General features: G+C 35.5%; 1 protein-coding gene across 2 annotated transcripts in view; it reads right to left on the reverse strand.

The window, feature by feature from the left end:
• AHCTF1 (AT-hook containing transcription factor 1) overlaps positions 1-18,629 on the reverse strand; it is an 88,333-nt gene that overhangs the window by 50,683 nt on the left and 19,021 nt on the right. For both annotated transcript variants that reach the window (XM_023632558.2, XM_023632557.2), the window contains exons 4-12: positions 16,151-16,331; positions 11,930-12,137; positions 8,981-9,097; positions 4,859-4,943; positions 3,687-3,837; positions 2,171-2,303; positions 1,899-2,080; positions 1,421-1,482; positions 415-543 (exon numbers count right to left, since the gene is read on the reverse strand). In XM_023632558.2, coding sequence (XP_023488326.2) covers positions 415-543; positions 1,421-1,482; positions 1,899-2,080; positions 2,171-2,303; positions 3,687-3,837; positions 4,859-4,943; positions 8,981-9,097; positions 11,930-12,137; positions 16,151-16,331 — 1,248 coding nt within the window. The remainder of the gene's footprint in view (positions 1-414; positions 544-1,420; positions 1,483-1,898; positions 2,081-2,170; positions 2,304-3,686; positions 3,838-4,858; positions 4,944-8,980; positions 9,098-11,929; positions 12,138-16,150; positions 16,332-18,629) is intronic.

Raw genomic sequence — 18,629 nt, forward strand, 5'->3', positions numbered from 1 at the left:
TAGGAAGTTACCAGGGAAGCTGATGCCAGGGACCACACTTTGTTGCTACAGACCATGAGAGTCACCTTAGTCAAAATGATTTCCACTCATGTGGTCTCATTCTCTTGAACCTATGCTGGAAAATGGCCCCTAGGCTGTTGTAACAACTTCTACTCATGACATGCCCGATGCAGCCATGATGTGTTTTCTGTCCTATATTCTTCTACACAGCAAAGCGAACCTGGTGCCAAGTTATGGCCTACTGGGTCCCGAAAGTATGAATTTTAAGCCAAACCCAAAACTGGAGCTGCTGATCATGCAGAATGGGCATTATAGTACTTAGTCTACTTTTGCAGAAATTAATAGATTTTAATTATAACAGAAAGCTAACAGCGCAAGATCCAAAAGAAATAACACAGTTAAAAACCATCTTACCTGACTTAAACTAGAAGGCTGAATATCAATAAGTCTTGGTGACAGAAGGCCAGCCACAAGACATCGATTATAACTATCAGGAATGAGTTCATTGAGAGATGATCCTGATTTCTTTAAAAAAGTTAAGGTCTGTAACAGATTGATTAATAAGATGTAAATCAATACTCAATTCAAATAATCATATTTAAGAATAATTAATGAACTCATTACCCTACTTTACATTTAATATTTTGAACAAAACTAAAAAACACTGAACAGGAGTTGTGGATGACTACATTTCTGTACTTCTTGCAAGGAAAAGGGTTTATAGGTTCTTGAGTTAAACCAATGCTTGCTAGTTATAAATAATAACAATGATAGGGGCATTTTAGGTAACCTACATGTTTTTCTGAAAGTTAACCTTGAAAGGTCTAATAGACTTGGTGACAGATCTTAATCAACTTGACACACACACACACACACACACACACACACACACACACACACAAAAACCTTGCAGCTTATTCCTCTTGGTCTAATGTGAAAGAGATCTGATATCAAGTATAAATATGGCATTCATCCACATCTAGCTGATTATCAATTAAAAGGTCTGCCACTTTGTGTTTTCCTAGAAAACTATTTTTCAACATATAGTTATCACCCACTCTGTTCCAGGCGCTGTGCCACTGTGCTAGGTACCTTCTTTGCATTATTACATTTATTTGTAAGTTTTCTGAGAATAAAGAGGGGAATTAAGAGGATGGATAAAAAGGGATGTGATAAGGCACTGACCCACTTCATTATTATCAACTAGCTAACATCCACAGAAAGCTGCCAGAAATACCCCAATTCCTCCTCTGGCAGGCTGCCATCAGTAACTGATGCAACTAGCAGCTCATCTCACAAACCTAGAAGATACCATTTAAGCTGAAACAAGTTTATATGATTAACACTAAACAGAATTTAAACCCATGATCTGACTTCAGTTCAATAAGAAACACTCCATCCACACTTAGTTGTTACCTACCTCCTTCTGAAAGCCAGTACAAGTTATATGAACAACTCCTGAGTTTAACAAACAAGTAGCATCTAAAAAAGACATTAAAAAAAAACCCACTTACATATTATATTTCAGATGGCATTAACAAAACAAAATTTATCCTAACAACGGATTGCTAGGCAAGGTATCAAATTATCACGTATAATCCATTTTAAAATAATTTTTCTAAGTTTTTCTTTCCCAATAAGATACCAAACCTTACCACAAATGCACTAAATGTGAAATAGTTAATCTTTTCTAGCAAATTCAAAATAGAGATAATTTCTTTATAAAATATGTAAGTATTAAATTTCTCAGGTATATATACCAAATTAATTTCCTAAGTTATCCATATATTAACTAACAATAATGAGATATGAACACATAATACTATATATAAACTACACACAAGTACATACTCTTACACGTTATTTTTCTCAAAAGTTAATGCTAAGGAAATACATACCAAAATTATAAGTACTTGGGTTAAAAAACTGCTCAGGAGGTGGATATGAAGGAGGAAGGCCTCGGCTTAAGCTTCTCTCATGTACTAATATATCCAAGACGTAATGTGGAGAAGTCCTACTTACAACAGCGTCCAGTGACCACAAGGCAAAATAAGAGCAATTATGGAGATATTCTCCTGACCTAAAGAAAATTTCACAAAATTATTAAGTTACTAAACTGCTACACATACAAATACCAAAAAAAAAAAAGAGAAACAAAAAGAAATCATACCTTAACGAATCCGGCATTTGTGCATGATACCAACGATTTATATCAAAAAGCCCTAAATACATAGAAGGCTTTCCCTGTCCATATATGTTCACCTGCCAGGTAAAGACTGAAACACTAGTGTCAGGAGACAGAGCTAAAACAAAAGAAGATAATTTTTAAAAATAGAGTAAATGATCTCACAGTAAAGTCCCTCAAACACAATTACAGCAAGATTTTCTCACAAATTAAGAGGTTTAATTTATACTTGATTTGATTTGTCAAAAGACATTTCTATCATTTATTCTTTAAGAAGAGATTCATGCACTTGTATCTTGACTGTTTTTCTATTTCAAGAAGACCTTATTAAAAAGTACTTATCAGAAAAGTTGTATCCTGGCTTGTTTTCAGTTAACACTTGGTAACCTTGAGATATTGGAAGTAAAAGTAGAAAATGATTTGAATGGATATTCTCCCAAGACGGATACATAGCTAGTACCAGAGAATATCAATACCTAAAATGGATGCCTTTAGGCATTAGAGTTCAATTCTTTAGAGGAATTCTAGTTGAGAAGAACTGATCTAGCTACATGGTAACGGGGGAAAAAAGGACAAGTACTTAGACGGTGGCTGCAATGGAAACACAGGAACAAAGTAAGAGACATCAACAGAAACAAAGAGGAAAGTAAAAGTCTGAGACACAACTAATGGGAAATATAAGAAGGAAGAAGTGAAGATGTGAGTGAGGAATAAGAAGGGAGAGTTTGCGAAGTCCTGTTTTCGACAAGGTTTGTTGGATGTGAAAACCAGGTCACAAACACAACAGGTGAGGACTAGGACAAAGGACTTCTCTGGGACGGATGAGCTAATCATGAGAAGGAATCTCAGTAAGAACACGAACACAACCAGGGCCCCAGTGAACATTCCCACAACTGAAGACACCTACCACATCATCACATTTAATCCTCACAACCATCCTCTGGCAAAAGGTAGAACTGAATTATCCCCCTCACAGATGGGGAAACAGAGGCTCAGAAATGTTAAATAATTTGTTAAAGGTCACAAGTGGTGACAGAACTGGGATCTGAATCCATGTTGGGTTCTGAAATCTATGCAATTTTTTACTATGCCAGGATGTTTACCAGGAAAAATGGCTAACACTACGGGAGACAGAGAAAAAATTCAAGGCAACCAAGGCATATTTGACATATATGACTCAAAAAATACACAGATGGAAACATTCATAGACTATTCAAAGACTATTCATACTAGTCAAAACTAGAGATCACTTTCGTTTTGTCTGTTTTAAGAGCTGGATTAAAATACAAAGGTCCCTCATTTCCTTAATCTATTTAATTCTTGAGTTCCACATAGCAATCTAGAGAGCAAGAAGTACCTAGTATCTCACAGAGATATGAATAAATCCCGTAATTAGTATTTCAATTTTTTAACTGCCAAAAGTACAAATGCTAGAAACTAATACCTGTCATAAATCTTAAATCAAGCATTCACATGATAAATAATAGTACTTTTAACCAACCTTCATTCACACTGTCCTCCCTGTCACCATGAGATCGAAATTTCTCTATACTCTGGCATCCCAACAGTTTGGTATTGCTAGTTTGTCCTCTCAAAGGAAACACGCCACCTGTGAGGTCCAGTGTGTATCTTTCTTCACAGTACTCTAACCCCTGAAACATAAAATGTACACAAATCTATCTTAATAGGATTCTAAGCAAAAAATCATTCTGAAGTTAAATGTTCTCCAAATTTAAAGATTTCTCACACAATACAAAGAAAACACAAAAAAGTTAAAGAATGAAGAAAACACATCACTAAAAAGGGCTCTAAAATTTTACATAGCATAAACACAAATAAAAAGCTAAATTTAGTCTCTCAAAAATAATTACCAAAAAATCTTCTAAAGCTGTTATCAAACTTGGGAACCTTCATTCACCATTGTTTGTAGTATAACCTGGACTAACCATAAAAATTATATATACATATACTCTAGGCTAGCAAACCTATTCCTATGTTCTCACTGAAATTCTTGCTCTAGAATAGTAGTTCTTAAATTTTTTGCTCATCGATCCCTTTAAGAATATGACAAAAGCTACGAAACTTTCCCCAATAAAAAGCTTAATCATAAAAATGCCACACATAATTAAGGCACTTCATGGATTCCCTAAAACCCATCCATGCATCCACAAACAGTAGATTAAGAAAGTCTGTTCTAGAGAAAGGAATGTGAGGGTTCACCAAACATGGCTATCAGTAGTGCCCCCAGTATTTCCTCAAAAATTCAGCCAGAAAAATAGTCATGTTTAAGTCTAGATGCATTACCATATTCTGCAATTGCAAACGGCAAGATTGTTTATAAAGTCACCCCACAGTTTACTGCATGACATGTTACAGCAACAAAGTGGGGTTATTTTCCCCCACTTTTGGGGGAACTAATGGGGTTACCAATTAGGTCACAAGCTTGAGTCTTTTAGAGGAAAATGATGCCTACGGCAGTTAGGAGTGCTACCTTGGTAAAACAGCTAGTCTCCCGATCCCTAATCTAATACTTTTCCCATTATATTATGAATATAGTATTAACTTGGAAATAAGAATAACTTCTCAATATCTTAATATCTTAAAACAAAGACTTAAAATAGGCCAACAATGAACAAAATGGTAATATGAACCCATATTACCATTACCATTTACCTCATATAAGATTTGTCCTGATGCCAAACACTTTCTATCACCAAAGGCCAGCTGAAGCAGATGCAAACTCAAAACATCCCCTTCACTGAAAGAAAGAAAAATTAACTAAGGAGAGACACTAAGTATCATGTTCATACATTAAGCAATTCTTACTGCTCAAATAAATTTAGTTTGCATACAATATTGAATGCATGTGACAAAACTAAGGCCACTGTCAAAAATTTACTTTGTTTTTTTTTTTTTCATAAAATGCAGTCCTTTCAAACAATAACTGATTTTTAATTTTTTATTGATTAACTTAAGCTGACATCATTTGTACACTTTAGTGACACTTGATGTGGCAGAGACAGTAAGTGTTTGCCCAATATTCCTTCTCCCCTTCTTCAATAGGTATGCTTAACTGGGCACACAGCTGCCTAAAATATACTACATTTGCCAGCTTCCTTTGCAGCTAGGTAGAGCAGGCCCAAGCTCTGGCCAATAAGATGTAAACAGAATTATCCCGCAGCAACTAAGAAAATCTTCCTTTGCTCCTTCTTCCTAGTCTCTTCCTCCATCTTGTTAGGCTTCTACTTAAAACGAAGATGTTGCCCTGTACCCTGAGGATGAGGGCTATACACTAAGGACATAAAGCAGAGCTACCAAATCAACTCTGCACTACTCGGTACAGCATGCACTAAGCATTAACAGCACAGACTTCAAAGCCCATTGTTTGAATCTGAATTCTTATTCTCACTGGCAGGTCTTTCTTAAAACATTTCTTTTACTTGGCTTCCAGGACACCACAGTCTCCTTGTGTTCCTCATTCTACACTAGCCTTAGTCTTCTGCTGGCTGTTCTGCTCTCTTGTTCTCAATCTCCAATCATCTCTAAGTACAGAAGGGTTCTAAGGCTCAGTTCCCAGCTCTCTTTCCTTTAGCTATTCTCATTCACTCTGGGGCCAGTGGTTCTCAATCTTGGTTGTTTATTATTAGACTCACCAGAGGAGCTTTGAAAAAATACCAATGCTTAGGGCCTACCGCCAGAAATTGATTTAATTGGTCTGGGGTAGCCAGAACAAATTCAAATAACTTTTCCTGGCCTACGTGGCTCTATACAAACTCATTCTACTTTTCTGGACTTATCTATGACTACTCTGCACTCTCCCCTTACTGGCCTTTTTGCTTTTCCTTGAGACATTTTACTAAGGCCTTTGCACTCCTTCCGTCAGATCTTCCCATGGCTCTCCCCACACCTGCCTCGACCAACTTCACTCAAATCTCCCTAACTAAACTATCTAAAATAGCAGTGCCCTACTCCGCCATGCTCTATTATCTCCTTTCCCAGCTTTATTTTTCTGCACTTAACATCACTACCTGAAATTGTATTAAATGTATGTACTAGTATATTTATTTACTATCTGTCTTCCTCACTGAAATATACAATCTAGCAGAATACAAACTTGTCTTATGAATTGCTATACTCTCTGGAACAACTACTAGCACACAGTAGATGCTCAGTAATTATGTTAAATGAGTACATGGACATGAAGCAAAGACAGCCTCTAAGAGACCAAATATTAAACAAGATAAACTGCATATAACCAACATTAAAGGGGTACCAGTCAGTTTTTCATTCACTTTCCATATTACAAAACAAAATGTGACTTTTATTATAACTGATGAGCACTACGGCAACAAATTAAGATGTATATCCATGTAATTTTGTGGGGGCATACTTACTCTACAGTGATTCTTTCTTCCTCTTTTGTTCAAATGTCACTGATGGGGGGGAAGACGACACCACCTATCTTTCTGATTTAGACCTACAATCTAAATTTTGCATTATTTTAATCTACCTATAACACCAATAAGGTGCTAGGAGATTCAATGACCAGAGGGATTACACACCTTTGTAAAATAAAAGATTAGTCTAAGAATGATTTAAAGCAGGATTCTCAACCTGGGGTCCAAGGTTAGACATAGGGCAGTCTGTGAGCTCCCGTAAATTGTATACAAGATTATTTCCATTGTTTATATATGTGTATATGTATTGTCTGTGTATATACACATTGTCTATATATGTGTATATATATTAATTATATATGTATCATTTATATATACTGTCTATATGTGTGTTTTAGATCACATTATATATACACACACCAAAATACATCATAGTCTTCATCAGATTCTCAAAGAGGTGCATGACCTACTAATTTAAGTATCCTTTTTCCCCCCTGAGGAGGATTTGTCCTGAGCTAACATCTGTGGCCAATCTTCCTGGTTTTTTTGTATGTGAGCTGCTGGAACAGCATGGTCACTGACAGATGAGTAGTGTAGGTCCGTGCCCAGGAACTGAACCTGGGCCGCCAAAGCAGAGCACATCAAACTTAACCACTAGGCCAGTGGGGCTGGCCCTAATTTAAGGGTCTTAGTCAAAGACTAGAAGTCCACAAAAATACCATTCTCAAAAATCTCTCACATCCATAATGACAAAGGCAAAGTAAATCATTTGGGAATAAATAATCCAAATTACAAATTAAATTAAACCTGTCCTATTAAAAGAACAGAGTACTAAAAAGTGGCTTAAAAATCATTAGAGGATTGTTTCCATGTGTTAATTGAGTATTGTTCCCACGTGTTAATTACCCAATGTGTTATGGATAATAAAGATAAGTAAATATAGGACCTCACCATAAGAAAAACGGAAAACACTGTTCTGCCCATATTTTAAACTGTGATTCATTTGTGCTTAGAATGCACATATAGCTCTGAAAACTACCTCACAAAAATGACTAAGGGAAGTGCATACAGTTTATATGGATTTTAGAAAAAAATCAGGAGCAGAGAAAGTTCAGATAGCTTTGTGATTATAAGGACAGAGTGAGCATCACTTACAGATAAGATTAAAAAGAGTAAACCTCTACAAAATCTACAAAATCAAGAATAGCATGATAAGAATAAATATAGACTTATTCACTAAGTTCCAAAATAATTTAAGAGGGAACCACTCAAGACTTTAATGTGGGAAATTTAGAAAAAGTAAAAGAAAAAAGATCCACACAAAGAATAATACATTTATAGAACTTACCATCCCAAGAGACAGTATTGGAAGGAAAAGTAAATGGAATACGAAATTGTTCAGACAAAAGTTCTCCCTCATTTCCCCCCACATAGAGCCTTCACAACACATTCCTCAAGCTGCCAGCCCAGAGTACGCTTGGATGGAAATATGGATTTGACTCGATAAAGGGTATCCCAATAGCTGTCTCTCTATTTTCATTTCAGCTCTTCTCCAGGACTGACAAATTTCAACAGTGGCAAATCAAGTCTTCATTCACTGACTTACTCACTATAGGGTAAGGCAAGACAAAACCTCAAAGTGCAGATGTCTAACACAAAAAACCAAAATGACCACAATTCAGGTACCTAGAATCTAAGGTAGAATGGACTTGGGAAGAGAAAGTACTGGAAACAGTGAGTTATCAAGATCACAGCATTTATACCACAAATGTAACTGTTTCATTGATCATCAAAGAAAGAACACTAAAGAAAAATAAGAGAAAGTCAATACTTACACTGTTTGAGCACTGGAAATGAACAAGCTTAATCAGTTAGAAATTAAATTGAAAGGAAAGATCTCTCACTAGCTATAGTTGGAACAAAATTAGAGCTTATGACAGAAAATTAACCAAATTAATCCCAGGACTATAATGCAAAAGGCAAGTAGAAGGACCAGAAAACAGAGCAGCGATACATAAAAATGAGAGACACATACACAATAAAGAGAAAAAAGGAATGAGATTATAAAAAGAAAAGATGTTCCTATGAGAGAAGAGAGAAGGCTATAAAAACCGCCTAAGGCAGTAAGAGGTTGCCTACTCATCTGTATTGGCTTACTCTTTAAAATAACATTCAAACAAGTCAAGCAAGCACAATTTCTTCTTATTGACATCTCAGAATTACTTAAAATCATAGTAACAACCATTTAACTTTTAAAATCATTTCAAATACCACTCACTAATTCACCAAATTATGTTGCTTTCACTAAAAAGACAACACAGTAGAAAGCTTTCTAAAGAAACTAACTGCTGCTCCATTTTTGACAAATATTTTTAAAAGCTACACGCATCACACTTACCTGTCCTGTGTAGACTGAACAGCCCACAAGTAACAGCAATTACAAGGATCATTCTCAGGTTCTTGAAAAGTAACAGCATATACAGGAACTCTCCCACCTTCCAATTGTGTGTAGTATCTACAACGGGCACAAAAAGTAGTAAATTTCGTATTTTTAAGTTATAATTTCATGAAGAAGAAGGAGCCCCATCTAAGAATCTGAGTTAGAGCAGCTACTGTTCATATGATCATCTTATCTTCAAAAACGCACAGGGTCCAAGATAACAAGACAACAGGCATGGCAGCCACCTTGCAGGCAGAACTGGGAAGAGTTCACATTACTAAAGTGCGTGCATATATGTATGTATGAACTGAACTAGTCCTTCCAGCCATATAAAGGTATGCCACAATGTACTGCTCCCCAGCGAGAGGCATCCTAGAAAGAGAAAATACTGCTACAACACTCCATTTCTGCTGCTTAGGTGTAGAGTCAGCTTCTCCATTACTACGACAGAATGAGTTAGAATCTTGAGTTCCTATATACCCCTTAAAAAGCATAAGCAGGCAAGTTGGGATGACAGCGCTATAGAAAACACTGTAGACGCCAAATTCTCCAGGTACTTCTTTAGGCGCAATTCAAAGACACGAGCTGATAAAAAGACATCAGCAAAGACAGTTGAGATGAACTTCCCATAGGGAACTCCTAGGCAATAGCATCATCACTTCATCACTGGTACTCTGCAGAAAAATCTGACTTTGAGGAAATGCTAGGACACTATTTACTTAAGGCGCTTGTAAAAATCTACTTTAATATTATCAAAGAACCCAAGAGTAAGCAATAGGCTGGTTTGAGATGAGGGAATCTTCTCGTTATTTTCCATCTCTCTCTTTTTTCTTTCACTTCAAATTTGGCAAACATTTATTACCAAACTCAGCCAAGTAGGTATCAATTTGTTGGCAGGACTAATATAGTAGAAAGTTTGGAAGGATGACTATTTTGTTGACTCATTTGCAAGATAAATTACTCAAAAAAAAATTCCAATATGCCTTCAAAAAAATGAAGAAATAAATATTAAATTGACAACTTAAAAGACAAATAGGATACTACTTAACTCAACAGATTAAATTAAAAGTCTGTAATGCCTATTTGCTACCTCTCTCAATAAAGGGTTAATTCCTCAGCAGTTTTAACACTATAAATACTAATGAAAAGAATCAATATAATTATATTAGAAGGAAGCTTCTGACAACATAAAAATTTTAAAACACAGTATTTTATAACTTTGATTTTATTTTTTTGTTTTGAGGAAGATTAGCCCTGAGCTAACTACTGCCAATGCTCCCTTTTGCTGAGGAAGATTGGCCCTGAGCTAACATCCATGCCCATCTTCCTCTATTCTATATGTGGGACGCCTACCACAGCACGGCTTTTCCTAAGTGGTGCCATGTCCACACCCGGGATCCGAACCAGCGAACCCTGGGCCACTGAGAAGCGGAATGTGCACACTTAGCCACTGGGCCACCAGGCTGGCCCCAATATAACTTTGATTTTAAAAAAGTCTTTTTTTCCCATCAACTGAGAAATACCACTGAACTACTACTTACAAATACGGCTATGAGAAAAAGTACTTCTAAAAGAATTTATACCATACAAACATGTACAGTCATGCACTGTATAATGACGTTTCAGCCAATGATGGACTGCATATACAATGGTGGTCCCATAAGAGTATAATGGAGGTGAAAAACTCCTATGGCCTAGCGACACAGCTATAATAATGTTGTAGGTTTTCATGAAGAAAGAGGCAAGTTATGGTGCATTATCTGTTTATAAGGGAATCTATGAGAAAAAAAAAAGAAGCAAACCACCACTGACAGATTTCTGAAGAGTGACATCTCCTCCAGAAGAGCCTCAGGCAGGTCCTTCAGGAGGCATTCCAGAAGGCACTGCTATCATAGGAGGTGACAGCTCCATGCATGTTACTGCCCCTGAAGACCTTCCAGTGGGACACGACGTGGATGTGAAATATAGTGATATTTATGATCCTGAGGGCTGTGTAGACCTAGGCCAATATGTGTGTTTGTGTTTTAGTTTTTAACAAAAAGTTTTATAAGTTAAAAAAATTAAAAATTTTAAAAATAGAAAAAAGCTTATAGAATAAGGATATAAAGAAAGAAAATATTTTTGTAAGGCTATACAATGTATTTGCGTTTTAAGCTAAACGTCAAAAAAATTTAAAGGTTATATGGTAAAAAAGGTACAGGAAGCTAAGGTTGATTTATTATTGAAGAAAGAAAATTTTTTAAAATAAATTTAGCCTAAGAGTACAGTGTTCTTCAAGTTTACAGTAGTGACAGTGATGTCCTACGCCTTCACATTCACTCACCTGTCAGATCAACTGCCAGTCCTGCAAGCCCTATTCATAAGTGCCCAATCAGGTGTACCATTTTTTAAATCTTTTATACTGCATTTTTACTGTGCCCTTTCTATGCTTAAATACACAAATACTTAGCATTGTGTTACAATGGCCTACATATTCAGCACAGTAACATGCTGTCAGGTTTGCAGTCCAGGAGCAATAGGCTATAACATCTAGGTTTCTGTAAGTACACTCTATGATGTTTGTACAGAAAAATTGCCTAATGATGAATTTCTCAAAACACACTGCCACTGTTAAACAATGCACGAAAGTAGTTTATCTTTATAGAGTCATGCTTCACTAGCAAATAGAACACCATAATAACCGAAATTCCTTTTAAATATATACTGAAATAATCAACCTAAATTCATGTGCTAAGTCATTCCATTACTATATCAAGTGATCATTTAATGCAATGAAAAACTACTCACACTCAATCATTAATCCATCCTTTTTCTCTTTATGCTAATTTTTAAAGATTAATAATTGAGTATAAGTTATATTCAGGAAAAAACTACCAATAACCAAGTAAGAGAAAAAATTACACTTACTCTCTTTTCATGCTTTTCATATTCCAAAGTGCTAGATAGCCATCAGAAAAACCTATAGCAAGCTGATTTGTCCTGTTTATGTAACTAAGAGTTGAAACGGCTGTTCCTGATGGGTTCAATAATTGGAAACACAGGTGGCGTCCTTCTCGCATCACACTTTCTCTGAAGTGTGGTACTTCAGCTGGGATACCAGTTACAACTTCAAGGTCTAAAAAAATAAGACAAGTAAGGTTAACAAGCTATAAACAGCACAAAAGCAAATGTATTACCCATTATTCAAGCCACAACTGAAGACTACTGGGGTCAATTAAAATAAGATTAGTGATAACAAAGCATGCTGAACTATAAAATAGCCACCCATATCTATTTAAATCCTATAATTTTCAAAATAATTTGTGTAATTTTAAAAAAACTCACACGACGTATCCAATATTATCTAAAGTAGATTCTTTTTCAAAAAAGCACTAAACAATTTCCTTAATCACAAAGCTGACATTTCTTTATTCAAATTTAGAACCACCTATCTATTCCCCCTGGAAAAATCCAGGTCTGGGGCAGAAAAAGATAAGCCTAGCACATGTTGTGCCAGAAATCTAGGAAGCTACCAAAGTCTAAAATGGATGTGTCAGACTATATGAAGGGGCTCTCATTAGCAAAAGCAGAAAATTTTCCACACCAAAAAATAATGAAAGTGAATGAAACACATTAAGATGTAAAAACCTCATGAGTTCCTGCCTCCTCATCTACAAAAGACCTCATTGAACCACTGGAAGTAACTGGGTACCAGCTTTATCCTGCCCTTTCTGTACAAATTCCATTTCAGAGTAAACATACAGCTCTAGTTAATGAGAACATTCTTCTTTACACTAAAAGAACTTTAAAATAATCATTTTTGCAGCCCCTAATGAAATAAGCTTTAGGCAACAATCTCAGTGGATAAAACAATTTAAAGTAGGGCTTTTCAACCTTGGCTCCATTGACATGTTAGGTCAGATAATTCTTTGCTGTCGGGGGCGCTGTCTTGTGCATTGTAGGATGTTAAGCAGCATCCCTGGCCTGTATCTACTAGATGCCAGGAGCAACTTTTGATAGTAACAATCAAAAATGTCTCCAGACATTACCAAAAATCCCCTAGAGGGCGAAAGTCACTCCCAGCTGAGAACCACTGGTACAAAGGCTGATGGGAAACTTAAAAAAGAAAGGATCATGCTATCATCACCTGAACCCACTGATCGCTAAATGTAAAATAAGACACCATGTGCATCCTAATATGATACATGAAATATCCAATATGATACTTCTGAAGTAGCCTTGCCAAATGTTGAATCTGAATCTAACCAGAGCAAATTTACATTTGCAGAAAATACTAAATGTAAATGACACCACATGAAAACACACAGATAATTTCAAAATGTGGGGCATTCTACAAGATAACTAACCTCTTCAGCAAGCCAGTGGGCACTAAAAGAAGAGAGGCTAGATAGGGAGGACTGCTCTACATTCAAGGAAACATGAGACCTAACTGTCAAGTCTAACGTGTGGACCTTGTTTGGATCCTGATTCAAACAATCCAAATGCAAAAAGATGCTTTAGAGACAATCACAGCAATGCGATCACACACTACTTACTAGATTATACGAAAGAATTATTATTAGTGTTGTTAAGAGTGGTAAAGGCATCATAATTATGTAGTAAAATAACCATTATTTGCTTTAAATTAACGTAGACAAAAAGAAGGGGGAAAAGGGAAACAGAACTGAAAAAAAACCTATGCATATATGGTAAATTTGAAAACTAACGAATTTAGGTGATGAGTATGTGGGAATTCTTATATTATCCTATCTACTTGAAGATGTCTGAAATCTTTAAAGAAAAGGAAAAATAGCGGCCAGCCCCGTGGCCAAGTGGTTAAGTTTGCGCACTCCACTTTGGAGGCCCAGGGTTTGCCACTTTGGATCCTGGGTGCAGACCTAGCACCGCTCATCAAGCCATGCTGTGGCAGCATCCCACATAGAAGAACTAGAGTGACCCACAGCTAGAATATACAACTATGCACTGGGGCTTTGGGGAGGAAAAAAGAGGAAGACTGGCAACAGATGTTAGCTCAGGGCCAATCTTCCTGACCAAAATGAACATATTTTAAAAAAAGAAAAATATTCACACCTGTATACTGGTGTAACCATTGTGAAAGAGCAGATTCCCTCAATGCTATCAGAAGGGGGGAAAAAACCTTATCACATTGCACTTGAAGAGTTACCCTCCTAATCCATTCTGCTTCTGAGGTTATTTTTTCATAGAATAGCAAGTCATTAAATTTTGCCAAAATAAATAGTTCATACAATGGAATACTGTAAACTTTTTCAAAAGACTAAGGTAGACTCTATATGTACTTACGTGGAAAGATGTAATACCATTAAGTTTGGAAAAATTACAAAATAGTATTTATAGTATGATAAATGTTAGGAACGTCATTTTCTATGTTATGTGTATTTCAGTGAAGTCTAAATAGTTGTAATCACAAATTACTTTCATAAGCAAAAAAATAAATTTTGCATTAAACCCCAAAATTCAGTTTTTTGTGGACTACAGAATTCAATGGCTTCAAAATTCTCATAATTGAGAAATGGTTCTGATCTCTGATCACAATCCAGTTTCCTTACAAAATCATCCTTGTGCTGAATTCAAGTATTGATTGCTGACTTCTGATACAAATGATTTTTTGGATTGCGGTAACATCAGTTTATCACATTACACAAATTTCAGGTGCACATCATTGTATTTCGACTTCTGTATAGACTACATCATGTTCACCACCAAAAGTCTAGTTTCCACCATACAAATGTCACCCTTTACCCCTTTCACACTCCCCCATGCCCTGAAATAAAGGATGTTTTGACTCTACTACTTTGATCTGAAGAGAGTTTTAATTATGAATACAAGCATTTTCATTAGCCTTACACCTCACCTATAATGATAGCATCTACAAAATGTACTCTGGAACAAAACTCCATCAAGACTATTTAATTCCTTTATCAATTTTTTATAAAGAGTACTTAAACAGTTTCTTATATTCTACAAACTCACTTTTAGTTTATTTTTGCTAATCAATTTTTTTCATTTAAACTTTATGCAGGATTTTATTCATCAATCAGGTCTTTATACATATCAAATTTTAAGGTGTAGTTTTTATCACTATGAGGATTTTTTTTTCTTAAGTGCATGTGTGGCCGTTGTTTCTGTCAAATCAGAGTTTTTCAGGTCATATTTTGCAGATTTAAATTTTGTTCAGATGATTTGGTTCTTTGGTCAATTTCCAGTCAAACATAATTTTTACCACTTGTAGTTTTAATCTGTTTTATTACATACTGACAATTTTTATTAGCTATGCTCATTATTATAAATTGGGATAAAATACTGATCATTTCTATCTACTTCTTAGCTGATTCATAAATGAACAGATCTGCGCTAATATTACAAGACTACTTTAAAAATCAAGAAGGCCCTCAAGGTCAAATGGTCCTTTCCTGAAACTTTAAAAGTACTACACATTTTTTAAAGTTTTTATGTTAGCTCTCCTCTCTACATAAACCAATCAAATGAGAGTCCCATAAATTAAAAAACCAAAAAGAACTGAAAGCACTTAATAAAGAGTAGATTTATAAATATAAGCATTTGAATTACAGGGAAAAAATTGTCTCTCTTCACTTTTTAGAAATTTAACTAGCATTAGTTCTATTTTAGGATATCATTTTGTGAGGGAAAACTTTCAACTACTCTATTTCCTATGACATTACTTTATTTCTGTCTTGGTCTTACCAAAGGAACATAAACAGCATGCCAAAGATACTACATCAGATCCTACAAAGCAGGATAGTTTTACTGTTTGACAAGGATCAAGATTTTATACCTTTAGCCTTTCTTCTGGCTCTTACTTAATAAGAGATATTATTCAAGTGTATATCTGGAAACAAAGAAATCAACATCCCTCTCTCTTTCAAGACCTAATTCAGTACATAAACACTTCATCAACAAAATAGAATATCCCATGTAAAAAGTATCCACAGTACTCAAAACGATAAAATAGGTCTAAACAACAAAAGAAACAAAGATATGTAAATAAGCTTCTATATAAGAGTTTTTGACTATGTTTAAAAATCAATCCATTGCACCAGAACATTCAGGTGCTGAATTTCTGGTTTCAAGCAAAGAATGACCAATTACCTGAGGCCTCCACTTCATTCTGACTGCATGACAAGTCATCCAAACACAGGTCAATAAGAAGGATCTGTCCAACATCAGTTACCACAGCTGCCACACCAAAAAGCCATCGCAAACTTGGGTGCAAATGCTGAGTGCTTGCACTGGCTCCTCCATGGTTAATTATAGGTTCAATAGCTGTCACCTAGAAAGCGAAATATATGATTTGCTTTTCTTATACAAAGTGAGAAAATACAATTAAAAACACAACAAACAAATTCTGAGGTTAAAGCAGTTATTAGTTATAAACATTTTAGTTATAAAACATATAAACGTGTTAGTTATAACATGATTAAATATTTATGATAAAAATTATAATAAAATTATAGAACATTTAGATTTTTATAAATTACAAAGATTTAGTACACGATACAATTATAATAAAGTTGTAAAAGTTATAAACTTATTTAAGATTTAAACATTGTCTAATATAGAATCAAATCTACACTTGATACTTGCGAATCTGAATAACATAATGAAATCTTCAGACACAAGAGAAGTTCTACCATTATTTCAATACATAAAAAATCAGTTGGAATAATAATTGGTATTATTGAAAATTTACTATATGTCAGGCATTGTGCTAATTTGTTCATTTAATGTCCACGATAACCCCAATACTGGACTATACATCATTATACCTGTTTAAAAATGAAACATTATGAGACTTAGAAAGTTTAACTGAGTTATTCAAGTCACACGATCATTACGTGCAAAACTCAAGCCTGGATTTTTCTCACTTTAAAGCTCTTAACCAGCTACTATGTGATTACATAGCCTCTTCTCTTAAGGAAGAGTAAAAATAAATCATTCCAGAAAAATTTGCTGATTACTCTTTTCAAAAAAAGTCCTGGGGCCAGCCCGGTGGCACAGCGGTTAAGTTCGCATGTTCCACTTCAGTGGCCCGGGGGTCGCCAGTCTGGATCCTAGTTGTGGACATGGCACCGCTTAGCAAGCCATACTGTGGTGGGCATCCCACATATAAAGGGGAGGAAGATGGGCACGGATGTTAGTTAGCTCAGGGCCAGTCTTCCTCAGCAAAAAGAGGAGGATTGGCAGTAGATACTAGCTCAGGGCTAATCTTCCTCAAAAAAAAAAAAAAAAGTCCTGTTTATGCCTTAAAGCCTGAAGAGGTCTGACCTTCTTTAAATGGGCTGTATTTTAAGGGGAATTCACACAAAGTTTTGGCAGTGACTGGATCACTGACATTTAACAAGGATTGAAATTATTTGAAGAAAATCATACTGTAGCTACATTGCAGAGTTATATTTTCCCCCTTCATCTCATGGATCAAATTTTAGCTTTTTTTTTTTTTTTGGCTGGGAAAGATTTGCCCTGAGCTAACATCTGTTGTCAATCTTCCTCCCTTCTTTTCCCCCATCCCCAAAGCCCCAGTACACAGTTGTATATAGTTGTACGTCCTTCTAGTTCTTCTATGTGAGCTGCTGCCACAGCACGGCTACTGACAGACAAGCAGTGTAGTTCTGTGCCCAGCAACCCTGTCTGCTGAAGCACAGCACATGGACCTTTAACCACTAGGTCATCAAGGCTAGCTCTCATGGGTCAAATTTTAACTATCGGTAACTAATAGTCCATATTTTATTTTACATTTAGTTTTCCTTGTTTCCCATTAATTCACAAAAATTAATTAGGTATGATACATGATAATCAAGTATTTGATGATTTCTACTATAATATTGATGAACGTCCTAGAAAGAAAAGAGGAAATTTGTTATCAATGGTTTATGAGTTAAGATTAAAGTTTGTTTCAGGCTACAATTTACTATTAGAGACAAATGCCTGGCTCTGTCTATAAAAGCTTGGTTCTGTCTATATTTCATGAGTACACAAAACATTCCATAGTGTTTCTAATTCTGAAAGCTATAATTTCATGGATTGTCTTCCTTTTCTAAATTACAGTAATAATGTCTACAAATACATATTCTCTTCAATTGCCCCAGGGAGGGCTAAGGAATATGTTTGCATTCCTCATACAAACATTATATGAAGTAAATGACAATGCTATCTTAATTAATTTTAAAATAAGGCAGTTAAAAGCAAACAGATTTAAGAAGGGATATGGTGCCTTAGGCAGAAAATTCATGGTTAACTGAACTTCTTTTGAAGGTATCTATCACTACTCTTCCAACCTCTTCCTTCTCTTATAGTCCCTCTCCCATGTGATAGCAACCATCCACACAACTGATGAACCTGGAACTCAGCTAACTCTTGTTCCTTCTCAATTATTCTTATACAAATGATCAACAAGTCCTGTCCATGTTACCTTCTGAATATATTTTGAATCTGTCCCATCCTCTCCATTTCTGCTGCCATTTCCTTGGTTCAGTTCATCACTATTTATCCGAACTATCCCAATCCAAGAAGCTTTTTACACCAGAGTTCTGCTTTAAACTTAAAATGATTTCACCATAGACTTTAAGAG

Source organism: Equus caballus, chromosome 30 (genome assembly GCF_041296265.1).
Source record: "Equus caballus isolate H_3958 breed thoroughbred chromosome 30, TB-T2T, whole genome shotgun sequence".
Classification (NCBI taxonomy): domain Eukaryota; kingdom Metazoa; phylum Chordata; class Mammalia; order Perissodactyla; family Equidae; genus Equus; species Equus caballus.